We start from the raw sequence: 12,807 nt of genomic DNA, 5'->3' as shown, positions 1-12,807 counted from the left end.
TCTATCCCACCATAAATACCAAGCTATTATAGCGATCAACTCACGTGCGTTCTGGATGCCTATAATAGTTAATTCCTGATCTTGCATAAGGAGTAAGAATTCTTATACCGCCTCTCCCGCACGGTCAACAACATAAGCTTTATTGATCACCTTTTGTAGGCGTTATTTTTCCCAAACTTCTTTCACCTTCTGACTAAAACGAGACGTGTTTTGTATCTTTCGAATCATTCAAGCCTAACGGGCAGATGGGTGAAACTTTCATGTGTCTATTAGCAAGTGTAACTCGACATGGGAGGGTTCCATGCAGTGTACGCCATATGAAAATTTTTATCTTTGTCGGACAATATAATTTCCAAATCTTACCCCAAATTGGGTTGACATTGGTTCTACCCATTCCATTTGCATGTTGTAATTTTTTCCCATGTTGTTGGTTCCATTCTTCCAAATAAGCCGATCGAACACTAAACATACCATTTTTTGTATAGCTCCAAGCAATAAAGTCTGTCATATTATGCATGGGAAGTGGAAGGGAATACCCTTTGAGGATCAATTGGCCACAATGTCTGTCTCGCCAAATCTTCATTCCAGGAATTCGTGACTAGGTTAATAAGGTCACAAACCTTTGACAGAAGATGCTCCCTTCTAGGAGTAATAATCTTCCTATTCGCACAGCTAGAGATCCAAGCATCTCTCCAAATATCAATATTATGTCTATTTTCAACTCGCCAGATATAACATTTTTTTAGAGAATTCACTCCCGCCATAATATTTTGCCAAGTATAAGAGGAACCCTTTTTTTAGAGTTACACTCATTAAATAGCCGTCTGGGAAATATTTATGTTGGAATGCCCTAGAGGCAATAATAAAGTGGTTCTTATTATATTTCCTTATTCATGATAAAGGTTTATTATTCATGCTATAATTGTATTGACCGGAAACTTAAATACATGTGTGGATACATAAACAAATATCGTGTCCCTAGTGAGCCTCTACTAGACTAGCTCGTTGATCAAAGGTTTCCTAACCATAGACATGTGTTGTCACTTGATAACGGGATCACATCATTAGGCGAATGATATGATGGACAAGACCCATCCGTTAGCTTAGCATATGATCGTTTAGTTTATTGCTACTACTTTCTTAATGTCAAATACATATTCCTTCGACCATGAGATCATGCAACTCCCGGATACCGGAGGAATGCCTTGTATGCTATCAAACGTCACAACGTAACTAGGTGATCATAAAGATGCTCTACAGGTATCTCCGAAGGTGTCTGTTGAGTTGGCATGGATGGATATTGGGATTTGTCACTCCTTGTATCGAAGAGGTATCTCTAGGCCCTCTCGGTAATACAACATCACAAGAAGCTTGCAAGCAAAGTGACTAAGGAGTTAGTTACGAGATGATGTATTGCAGAACAAGTAAAGAGACTTGTCGGTAACGAGATTGAACTAGGTATGGAGATACCGACGATCGAATCTCGGGCAAGTAACATACCGACAGACAAAGGGAACTACGTATGTTGTCATAAAGGTTCGACCGATAAAGATCTTCGTAGAATATGTAGGAATCAATATGGGCATCCAGGTCCCGTTGTTGTTTATTTATCGGAGAAGCATCTTGGTCATGTCTACATCATTCTCGACCCCGTAGGGTCCACATGCTTAACATTCGTTGACGATATAATATTATATGAGTTATGTGAGTTGGTGACCAAATGTTGTTCGGAGTCCCGGATGAGACCACGGGCATGACGAGGAGCTCCGGAATGGTCCGGAGGTAAAGATCGATATATAGGATGATACTATTTGGTCATCGGAAAGGTTTCGGAATGCATCGGGTGTTTACCGGATCACCGAAAGGGGTTCCGGGAACGCCACGGGGAGTTGGCTTATTGGGCCAACGAGGGAAGCACACCAGCCCACAAGGGGTTGGTGCGCCCCACCTCTTGGCCGCCGGCCCTAGGGAAGGAAAGGGGGAGGGCTAGCCCCTCCTGCCTTCCCCTCCACATGAGAGAAAGGAAAAGGGGGGCGCCTTCCCTCCTGCGTTCTCCTCGGGCGCCAAAGAAGGAAGGGGGCGCGGCCAGGGCAGGAGCCCAGGGCGGGCACTAGGCTGCCTCCCCTCCTCCCCCCACCCATATATATGAGAGGAGGGAGAGGGGCAAATGACACCACGATCCCCAAGCCGTGTGCGGCACCCCCTCTCCCCCTAGTTCTAGTTCCTCCTCGGTCCACGTCCGTTGTGCTTGGCGAAGCCCTGCGAATAATTGCACCACCACCATCACCACGCCGTTGTGCTGCCGAAACTCATCTACTACTTCACCTCTCTTGCTGGATCGAGAAGGCGAGGACGTCATCGAGCTGAACGTGTGCTGAACACGGCGATGCTGTACGTTGGGTACTTGATCGGGACAGATCATGAAGGTGTACGACTACATCAACCGCGTTGATAAATGCTTCCGCTTAGCGATCTACAAGGGTATGTAGATTCTCTCCCCCTCTCGTAGTTATGCATCTCCATGGATAGATTTTGCGTGTGCGTAGAATTTTTTTTGTTTTCCATGCAACGTTCCCCAACAATTTAGATCTCAAGACAGCACATAAAGACTCTGGATTATCAAGCAAACGCCACGCTTGTTTGGCTAACAATGCCAGATTGAAATAGTGTATATCTCATAATCCCATACCTCCTTGGTATTTTGGGACACACATCTTCCACCACGCCATCCAATGCACTCTCTTCTGATTGTCCTCGTCACCCCATCAAAATTGAGACATCGCATCAATGATTCATTTACAAGTTTTTTTTAGGAATTTTGAAGACGAACATGGCATAAGCTGGGATAGCTTGTACAACAGATTTGAGCAAAATTTCCTTTCCTCCTATGGATAACAATTTTTCTTTCCATCCACTAATTTTCATAATAATTCGATCAATCAGGAATTGAAAACAATCACTTTTGTCCATACCCACATTTGTAGGCAAACCCAAATACTTATCATTGAGTGTTTCAGCCATAATATTCAGAATTGTACACATTTGTGCCTTATCTTCCACCTTGGTATTGGGACTAAAAAATATAATAGACTTCTCAACACGCACTATCTGCCCTGAGGCAGCATAATAAGAGTACAAAACCGATTTCAAGGCTCCTCATTCATAGCATTTTCTTTCATAAGGATTAGATAATCATTGGCAAAGAGAAGGTTTGAGATCGATGGTGCATCCGTGCTAACCTTTATTCCGGAAATGTTCCCATTCCCCTCTACATTAGCTAATAGAGCGGTCAGACCCTTCGTACATAACAAGAATAATTATGGGGAGAGAGGGTCTCCCTGCCTCAATCCTCTAGTAGGTTTAAAATTCTCAGTTTCTTTCGTATTAAAACAGACCCGGTATTCCACCGAGGTTACTCATTGTATAATCAAATTAACCCAGTTCTCTTGAAATCCTAATCTGAGCATAATCTCCTTTAGAAAAGACCATTCTACTCGGTCATATGCTTTGTGCATATCCAGTTTAATAGCACACAAGCCCTCTTTACCATTTTTTTCTTTTTAGTATGGAAGCATCCATATGCTACTAAAATACTATCTGTAATCATTCGTCCTGGCACAAACGCACTCTGAGTCGTGCTGATAATATCTGAAAGGATAATCTTCAAATGGGCTGCAATCATTGTTTTCTTTATATTATCGAGGGTTTGCATCATGGCTATGGTGGGAATATGAGCCCAAGTGTAGGGAGGTGGGTGAAAACAACTTTGTTTTTCGAATGTTCTGCTTGGGGGATTGAAAGAAGGTGGTCTGGTGAGGGCGGTGGATCTTTAAGGGGTTGGGTGTGATGCTAGAAGATTATGATGGAGTCACTGAACCGTCTAAAGTTGTTTTTGATGGTCTTTACCTATGGGCATAGATACATAACATCCCTGAGCGATACCATCATGAGACCCTAGTGGATGATCTTGCGAAAAGGATATGCAGGGTGAGGGAAGTGCAGGCGTCGCCAAACCTACTTTTTGAAGGAAATTATGTGAGGATTAGGGCGCAGTCAACAAAGTTCTGACTAGATTTAGTTGGAGAAGGGAGGAAGAGGCTGCCTGTCAAACAGGAAAAGACTGCAAGGTATGTAGCTTGATGGGTCACAATCATGAAGAATGTGGGGATGGATTGTGGTAAGAGAAAGATAAACAATATGGTACTTGGATGCTTGCCCAAGGGAAAGATGTACAGTGTGTTGCATCAGGCCCGACAATGGGGGCGCGTCCGTTCATGAGTGGCAGGGGAAGGGAGGTTTTGGTGCAGGAGGAAGGGGCGGTAATGCTTCTGCTTCTACCAAAAGATCGGTAGCCGACGCTGATCTAGATAATGTTACCCAGGATACTAAAAGAAGCCCGATCAACCAGAGGGGGGAATTGGGGGAGGGGGTGGGGAGGGGGAGGGGAGGGGCGAGAGAAGGAAGGTAATGAAGACCTTCTGCCTAGTGCAAAGAAAAATCTAAACCTTACTAATGCCGCAGTGAGTGCAGCAGCCATAAATGCAACAAACGCACTTTCGGGCAAGGAGATTGTACTGCTGAGTGAGAAGGGTGTTCCACCACTTCCACCAGTTTATGGATCTCCATGGAAAAGTAAACCAAAACGTCCTAGGAAGCAACGGGATTTGGAATATGCTCAAACATATGCCGCTGCAATTTCTGAGCTTTGCTGCTTGGCAAAGGATTTTGCCCCCGCAATTTTATGTGTGATACAAACGCAAATAGACAAGAAGCAGGTTATTTGCCCCCGCAATTTTACGTGTGATTCAAACGCAAATTAAGAAGTGGGTTGAAGGTTTAACGAGGAGTCTGGGTTTTCATAGATGTTTTGCAGTGAACAATTAAAGGAGTGGGGGCCATATTTGGTTTCATTCTAAACTTAGTTCACGGACAATTCTAGTTTTCTAGCACATACTCCCTCTATTTCAATTTATAAAGCACACATGCAATCTGAGATGTAACTTTGAACATAATATTTGAGTCATGACAAGAATTTATACCATGACTACTTCTGAATATGAATTTAATGGTGTAATGTAGCACAGAACCCACATTTCATTGATCAAATTGATGGTCAAACTTGACTCTCCAAATTTGTTTCCACCTTATAATATGAATGGAGTACGTGCTACATGGTGAATATTTGGGGTCGCTATACCAGTTTATTTTTGTTTCAGGTTTTTCCATTTTGAAACCACTATATATTAAATTATTGTTATGATGATATTACAAATAAGGTGGCATCAAGACCAGCACCACCTACTGGGGAGAAGAATACATCCTGCCCCCGAAACATAGGATACCTATTTAATTTCCCCCTCCTAAATACACAGATTTACAATTATACAGAGTTTACAAATGGTAAGTTGAGAAAAATGTGGTGAAGACTGTCATATCTGCCCAACTTGGAAAGAGGCTCTTCAGTTCTTTGGCACTATCAACAAGAAACTGGTCGAGTACAGCCACATCGACTCTCAGCGGTTCAGAAGAGTTTGCCTGCAATTATTTCAGGAAGCTGCTTATTATTTCAAGTAAATGAACTCAAGCTGTACGTGTCATTTACATCAGTCGCAAACGAAACAATACTCCGTTTGTTTTGCTATATGTCATGTTTATTCGTAATTGCTGTTTCACGATAATTGTGCCCATCAGTTAGATAAAAAAAGGGTTGTTAATTACTACTACAGGTCACTTGTGTTAGAACAGGGTTGTGCTGTGTGTGTAGTTATCATATTGTATAGGGGCTTCTTTGCTTATTTCCCTTCATGTATATGTGCTGGCCTGTTGGCCCGATGGAATATAGGCTCACTTCATAACATGGTATAAGAGCTAGGGTTAGGTTCCCCAGCCGCCGCCGCCGCCTCTGGTCGCCGCCGCCGCCGCCGCCGCCGCCGCCGGCCGCCGCTCCTCTCTTCATTGAGCCTCTCCCCTCTTCTTCCTGATAGCTGCTGCCGCCTGCTGGTCCAGGCCGCCGCCGTTCCAGGCCGCTGCTGCCGCCGTCCTTCCCGGCCGGCGCCGCCGCCTCAACGTGCTGCTGCTGCTCTTCAACGAGCTGCTGCTGCTGCTGCTCCTCTTCTCTGCTGCTGCTGCTGCTCTTCTTCAACGAGTTGCTGCTGCTGCTCTTCTTCAACGAGTTGCTGCTGCTGCTCTTCTCCTCCTGGTCTGCTGCTGCCATCAAGCTGTGCCTCCTGCTACTGCTGGTCTTCAACGAGCTGCTGTTGCTGCTCTGCTGCAATGGCGCCCTCCACCACCACCGGTGCTGTCCCAGTCCCACGATGTCATGTTATCTTCAACGGACAGAACTACAGGGACTGGGTGCAGCACATGAAGCTGCACATGAGGGGCCAGCTGGTCTGGGAGCACCTCTCTGGTGCTCTGCCTTGTCCCCTGCTGCCCACTCCTCCAGCTGAGTTGGCCTTCCCTGTTGATGCCGATGAAACCAAGCAACGTGAGATGCTAGATGCTTTTGAAAAGGCCACTGAAGAGTATCAGAATCAACTCCACTTATACAAGCAATGGACAAATGATGATGCTCGAGCCTCTTCTATCTTGGTGAACAGCATGGATGTTGATCTCACCATGGATGTGGTGGCCCTTACCACTGCATATCAGATGTGGGAGCACCTTCGCCATCGCTATGAGTCTACAGGGGATGCCATGTATCTCTCTGTTGTTCATCAAGAGCAACAACTACAACAGGGAGATGCTACTGTGGATGATTTCTACAAGGAGATGTCGGCGGTGTGGCGCCAATTGGACTCTCTAGGAGCTGATGTTTGTCGCAGATGTCAGTGTTGTGTGCGGCAACAAGCTAAGCTGGAGGTTCGTCGCCTCTACGACTTCCTCACTCGCCTCCGGCCGGAGTTCGAGCAGAGTCGTGCTCAGCTATTGGCACGCCATCCTCGGCTCTCTACTCTGGAGGCCCTTGCTGAGGTGCGATCTGAGGAGGTGCGCCTACGGAGCACGGGCTTATTGCCATCCTCTTCAGCAGTCCTGGCTGCCCGCGTTCCACCACCGCTGCCTGGTGTGCCCTCTTCTACACAGGTGGCAGCAACCTCCACTAGTGCTTTCTGCAACTACTGCAAGCAGGATGGTCACATGATCACGGAGTGCATCAAGAGGAGGAAACAGGGTCGCCGTGGTGGCCGTCCTCAAAAGGACTCGGGAGGCTCCTCTAATTTTCGTGAGGGCTCCCTTGAGAAGGTTCACCAGGAGATGCTCACCTTGCTGCGCCGCCTTACTACTTCTGCACCATCCTCAGGTTCTGCTGGTTCTGCTGGTCAGACGTCTGGTCCACCACCGCACTCTTCGTCAGGTACATCTTTGCCCTGGATTCTTGATTCTGGGGCCTCCTTCCACATGACACCACACAGAGATAATCTTTGTGCTGTCAATTCCGTGCCTTCTCCTCTTACAGTTCAGACTGCAGATGGCACTTCTCTTTCTGTTGCCGCAAGAGGGACTCTTTCCACGTCTTCTTTTCATGTCCCTGCCGTTTTTCATGTTCCTAAACTGACTATGCAACTTCTATCTGCTGGTCAACTTACTGACTTGGGTTGTCGTGTTATTCTGGATTCTGACTCTTGTTGTGTTCAGGATCGTCGTATGGGGACTCTGGTTGGGATCGGTCCTCGGCGCCATGACTCTCAGCGCCTTTGGGAGCTCGATTGGCTGCGCCTTCCTTCCGCTGCGTCCTCTAGCCAGTCGGACATCACCACCCCTTTTGCTTCAGCTGCCACCTCCACCACATCCTTCGCTCAGTGGCATCATCGATTGGGTCACATTTCTGGCTCCCGCTTGTCTTCTTTGGTTAGGAGTGGTGTTCTAGGGTCTGTATCTGGTGATAGTTCACTAACTTGTATGGGTTGTAAGCTTGGCAAGCAGATACAACTTCCATATCCCTCTAGTAATTCTGTTTCTCAACGACCTTTTGAACTTGTTCACTCTGATGTATGGGGTCCTGCCCCCTTTGTTTCGAAAGGGGGTCACAAATATTATATAATTTTCATTGATGATTTTTCTCGCCACACTTGGATCTACTTTATGTCATCTCGTAGTCAAGTGCTTCAAATTTACAAGTCGTTTGCTACCATGGTTCGCACTCAGTATGATTCCTCTGTTCGAGTTTTTCGTGCTGATTCGGCTGGCGAGTACTTATCTCGTGCGCTTCGTGGTTTCCTTGCTGAACAGGGTACCCTTCCTCAGTATTCCTGTCCTGGTGCACACGCTCAAAATGGGGTGGCTGAACGCAAACATCGTCACGTCCTTGAGACTGCTCGGGCTCTTCTTTTATCTTCTGCTGTTCCCCCGCACTTTTGGGCTGAGGCTGTCTCTACGCTGTTTATCTCATTAATATTCAGCCTTCTGTTGCTCTTCAGGGAGGGATACCAGCTGATCATCTAGGTGATGGTCCAGCTGATTATAGTGGTCTACGCCTGTTTGGTTGTGCCTGTTTTGTTCTTCTCCACCCTCATGAACGCACCAAATTGACTGCTCAATATGTTGAATGTGTTTTCCTTGGCTACAGTTTGGAGCACAAAGGTTACCGTTGCTAGGACCCTATTGCTCGAAGACTGAGAATCTCCAAAGATGTCACTTTTGATGAGTCTCGCTCCTTCTACCCTCGTCATTCCTCTACTGCCACAACCGAGTCGTTAGTCGAGCCTCTCTCTTTTTTGACTCTACCTGATTCTTCACCTTTATCGTCACCTGGTAGGTCCACTCCTAGCCTTTCACCTGTGTCTGCTCATGAGCTTCAGCTTACACAGGATGAGGTTTCTATTCCTGACTCTCCTACTCGGGTTGAGCCATCCACTCTCTCTCCTTTTCCTTTTACCTACTCCCGTCGTGCTCAACACCCTTCTCCCTCTGATGCGCCACCTTCCACTTCCCCTCTCTCTCCGCTTCCTTTTGTCTACTCCCGTCGTGCTCGGCACCCTTCTCCCTCGGATGCGCCCACTTCCACTTCCACTCCTTCCCTGTTGGGTCCCATTCCTTCAGAACCACCTACCCCTCCTGCTCCTCGGTATAATCTGCGTGATCGCCACACTCTCCAGCCTCCTGCGTACTATGTTGCTGCTGCTACCACTCTTGTTGAGCCGTCTACATATCGTGAGGCTGCTGCTCATTCTGAATGGCAGCATGCTATGGCAGAGGAAATTCATGCTCTTGAGCGCACAGGCACTTGGGACCTTGTACCCCTGCCTACAGGCGTTAGACCCATCACTTGCAAATGGGTCTACAAGGTTAAGACACATTCAGATGGTTCTCTCGTGCGCTACAAAGCTCGTCTTGTTGCGCGTGGCTTCCAGCAGGAGTATGGTCGTGACTATGATGAGACTTTTGCTCCTGTTGCTCACATGACCACTGTTCGCACTCTTTTGGCTGTTGCTGCTGTTCGGCAGTGGTCCATCTCTCAATTAGATGTCAAGAATGCCTTCTTGAATGGTGAGCTGCGGGAAGTGGTCTATATGCAGCCGCCTCCTGGCTATACTGTCTCTGATGGCACTGTCTGTCGCCTTCGGCGCGCTCTTTACGGGCTGAAACAAGCTCCTCGTACCTGGTTTGAGCGTTTCTCCGCCGTCATCACAAGGATCGGGTTCTCTGCTAGTGTTCATGATCCTGCTCTGTTTATTCACACTTCTCCTCGCGGTCGCACCCTTTTACTACTCTATGTTGATGACATGATTATCACAGGGGCTGACCACCAATTCATTGATTTTGTGAAGAAACGTCTACATGAGCAATTCTTGATGACTGATTTGGGTTCTCTTCGCTACTTTCTTGGACTTGAGATCATTTCTTCCCCTGAGGGTATTTATCTCTCTCAAGAGAAGTACATCCAAGATCTTCTCACTCGTGCCTGCCTCACTGATCAGCGCACGGTTGACACTCCTATGGAGTTTGGTCTCCATCTTCGTCCTGGTGAGGGTGAACCCCTTGCAGATCCCACGCGCTACCGCCATCTGGTTGGGAGCCTTGTCTATCTAGGCATCACTCGTCCTGACATTTCTTATGCTGTGCACATTCTAAGTCAGTTTGTCTCTGCTCCCACTCAACTTCACTACAGTCACCTTCGTGTTCTTCGTTACCTTCGTGGTACCGTGACTCGTCGCTTATTCTTCCCTCGCTCCAGCTCTCTTCAGCTTCAGGCCTACTGTGATGCTACCTGGGCCAGCGATCCCACTGATCGCCGCTCTCTCTCTGCCTATTGTGTTTTTCTTGGCTCCTCCCTGATTGCCTGGAAGACCAAGAAGCAGAATGCTGTATCTCGCTCCAGTGCTGAGGCTGAGCTGCGAGCTATGGCGTCCGTGACTGCAGAAATTACTTGGCTACGATGGCTTCTTCAGGATTTTGGTGTTTCCACTGCTACACCGACCCCTCTGCTCTCCGACAGCACTGGGGCACTCAGCATTGCCCGTGATCCTGTTAAGCATGAGCTCACCAAGCACATCGGTGTTGATGCCTCCTACACTCGTTCTCAGGTGCAAGACAGAATTGTGGCCCCTCATTATGTGCCCTCGGAGCTTCAGCTTGCTGATTTTCTGACGAAAGCTCAGACACGGTCCCAACACAGCTTTTTCCTGTCCAAACTCGGTGTCCAAGATCCCCCTTGAGTTTGAGGGGGGGTGTTAGAACAGGGTTGTGCTGTGTGTGTAGTTATCATATTGTATAGGGGCTTCTTTGCTTATTTCCCTTCATGTATATGTGCTGGCCTGTTGGCCCGATGGAATATAGGCTCACTTCATAACAACTTGGACAGGTTAAATAAACTGGACAGTTTGGTTGACAGGTAAAGTGAAGTGGAGGAAGCACCTACTACTATGGGTGATGACGAGGCCTATATCATTACCTCTAACCAGAAAGACCAATTCTCATTACTTTGTCCAGTAAGTCGACAGATATATGATGGTGGTCCACCGCTTACAGTTTGAGGAGCTGATGAAGGAAACCACAGTGAAGTATTAGTCTCTTGATAGCTAAAAGAAGAAAAAGTAAATGAATAGCAGGGAGTAAATATAAGCACCTGGAAGTGTGCTGTCAGCAAAAGACCAATTCGATAATGGACCAGTAATATTGAGCGAAGTGGACCAAACCTCCGATAATGAACTGACACATATAACATATAGAAAAATGGAAAAGATATGTGACATCATGGTTTAAAGATTGCTTTCTTTAATTTTTATTTTTGGCACCATGGCAGTTAAATTTTTACCCAAGTGAGAGCTGTAGATGCACCCGTCGGTTCCAATTGTTACTTGATGTCTTCTGAACAACTAGCTGAGGGAAATGCTGGTGGTGCTTTCTAATCTCTTCAGTCTGTGCAGGAAACTTCAAACTTCCGGAGAACAAGAAAGGGACAGGATATAATGCCTGCAAAATAAGACAAACTCAAGCAAATACTAAGAACAAAGGATGGCAAAATCTTTCATTTATGCATGTATTCTACTCCCTCCGTTCCTAAATATTTGTCTTTTTAGAGATTTCAAATGATTACCACATACGGATGTATATAGACATATTTTAGAGTGTAGATTCACCCATTTTGCTCCGTATGTAGTCATTTGTTGAAATCTCTAGAAAGACAAATATTTACGAACGGAGGGAGTAGAAAATATAATCAACCTCCTACACTACTTATTGGTCATCCTATTTGTGATGTCTGATCATCCTGTCCTGTTTATCACAAATTTTCTACATTAACTAGGGATCCCTCATGTAGGTCCAGATAATGCTCCACCACGAAAAGCAGAGCATATTTACTAACCTAACAATAGATTGCTGCAATAGAAGGTACTTGCAAGGATTTGCCTGGATGTCACATTATCAAAGTTTTCGAGAAAATTTACTTACCACCCACGTGCTTCTATCAGATCGATATTTTTCTTTTAAGGATAACTCTGAGTTATCTTTTAGCCATTTTGCTGCCTCAGGTGCGTTGTTGAAAACAAACTCCAACGAATTAGCATCAACCACAGAGAAACCATAGTTTGACTCCACAATGTTACTAGCATCTGAAAATGTCATCAAACATGCAGCATAAAGGAATACTATCATAGTTCCTAAGTTCAACATCTGGTCGACAGACCACAGATATCCATAAGCTAAGGTAATTCTTCATTTCTTCTTGCATCCATATTAAAGCATAAGAGTGCAGACGTAGAATACCAGGAGACTCTTGTTATGATAAAATAAAGCATAAAAACATGTAGCCCACAAGCTGACAAAGGGTTTTTGTAGCAGATATCTTATATGCAGAAAATTATTGTCCCAGCAAAATATTCATGGGCGTTTGAAAAGTCAGTTGAGTTTTTCAATCACTGGAACTTTTTGAAAGAAAAACTTGATGTCAGTTCTTGATTGAGACACGCCATGTTTTCAGTTCTTGATTTAGTTCAAGAAGACCAAATGACAATCAAAACATTGCTTAGTAGCAACCAAATACAGATATGCCTTCTGAAAGGAAATAAACCTTCCTTCCTATAGTGACTCTACTAGTATTATACACTCTTCCTTAGCTTTAGGGTTTGTAGTCTCCCCTTATTCTGCTGCATATCTCCCTTTCCTCTGTATATACTCTCTGTGCTTGCAGATCCATCACCCTCGAGCCGCTATGATCGTGGCCTGGATCTGGGAGATATGGGAGCTGGGAAAGGGAGGCGGAGAGAGGGAGGGAGGTGGGAGGCACGGTGGCCACCTGCAGGGAGTGGCAGTGATGGCTCAGGGAGTTGTGGCAGAAGGCCGATGGAGGGTGAGAGCCGGCAACAG

General features: G+C 46.0%; 2 protein-coding genes across 4 annotated transcripts in view; one reads left to right on the top strand and one right to left on the bottom strand.

Annotated features, from left to right (window-relative positions):
- Positions 1 to 5,061: 5,061 nt before the first annotated feature.
- The window catches only part of LOC123044913 (endoplasmic reticulum metallopeptidase 1), a 40,307-nt gene continuing 32,561 nt past the window's right edge, over positions 5,062 to 12,807 (bottom strand). For 2 of the 3 annotated variants that reach the window (XM_044467796.1, XM_044467794.1), the window contains 5 exons: positions 11,893 to 12,053; positions 11,255 to 11,412; positions 11,066 to 11,148; positions 10,892 to 10,977; positions 5,062 to 5,535 (listed from right to left, as the gene is read on the bottom strand). In XM_044467796.1, the coding sequence (XP_044323731.1) occupies positions 5,392 to 5,535; positions 10,892 to 10,977; positions 11,066 to 11,148; positions 11,255 to 11,412; positions 11,893 to 12,053 (632 nt within the window). In that variant the 3' untranslated portion in view covers positions 5,062 to 5,391. Of the gene's footprint in view, positions 5,536 to 10,854; positions 10,978 to 11,065; positions 11,149 to 11,254; positions 11,413 to 11,892; positions 12,054 to 12,807 lie in introns of all 3 variants that reach the window. The other variant, XM_044467795.1, reaches the window with a different exon arrangement.
- LOC123044914 (uncharacterized) lies at positions 6,179 to 7,918 on the top strand. The gene is made up of 2 exons (XM_044467797.1): positions 6,179 to 7,354; positions 7,636 to 7,918. Exons 1-2 carry the CDS (start codon positions 6,274 to 6,276, stop codon positions 7,680 to 7,682), a joined length of 1,128 nt encoding a protein of 375 aa, XP_044323732.1. The 5' UTR covers positions 6,179 to 6,273; the 3' UTR covers positions 7,683 to 7,918.

This window comes from Triticum aestivum, chromosome 2B (genome assembly GCF_018294505.1).
Source record: "Triticum aestivum cultivar Chinese Spring chromosome 2B, IWGSC CS RefSeq v2.1, whole genome shotgun sequence".
Lineage (NCBI taxonomy): Eukaryota > Viridiplantae > Streptophyta > Magnoliopsida > Poales > Poaceae > Triticum > Triticum aestivum.
Note: the sequence above shows the minus strand (reverse complement) of the source record. Positions and strands in the feature narration are given on the sequence as shown.

Excerpts from the sequence above, each read along its gene's own strand:
- LOC123044914 (XM_044467797.1), top strand. The coding sequence starts at position 6,274 with ATGGCGCCCTCCACCACCACCGGTGCTGTCCCAGTCCCACGATGTCAT. Across the intron at positions 7,355-7,635 it reads ACCACCGCACTCTTCGTCAG|GATCGTCGTATGGGGACTCT; the intron begins GTACATCTTTGC and ends TGTTGTGTTCAG.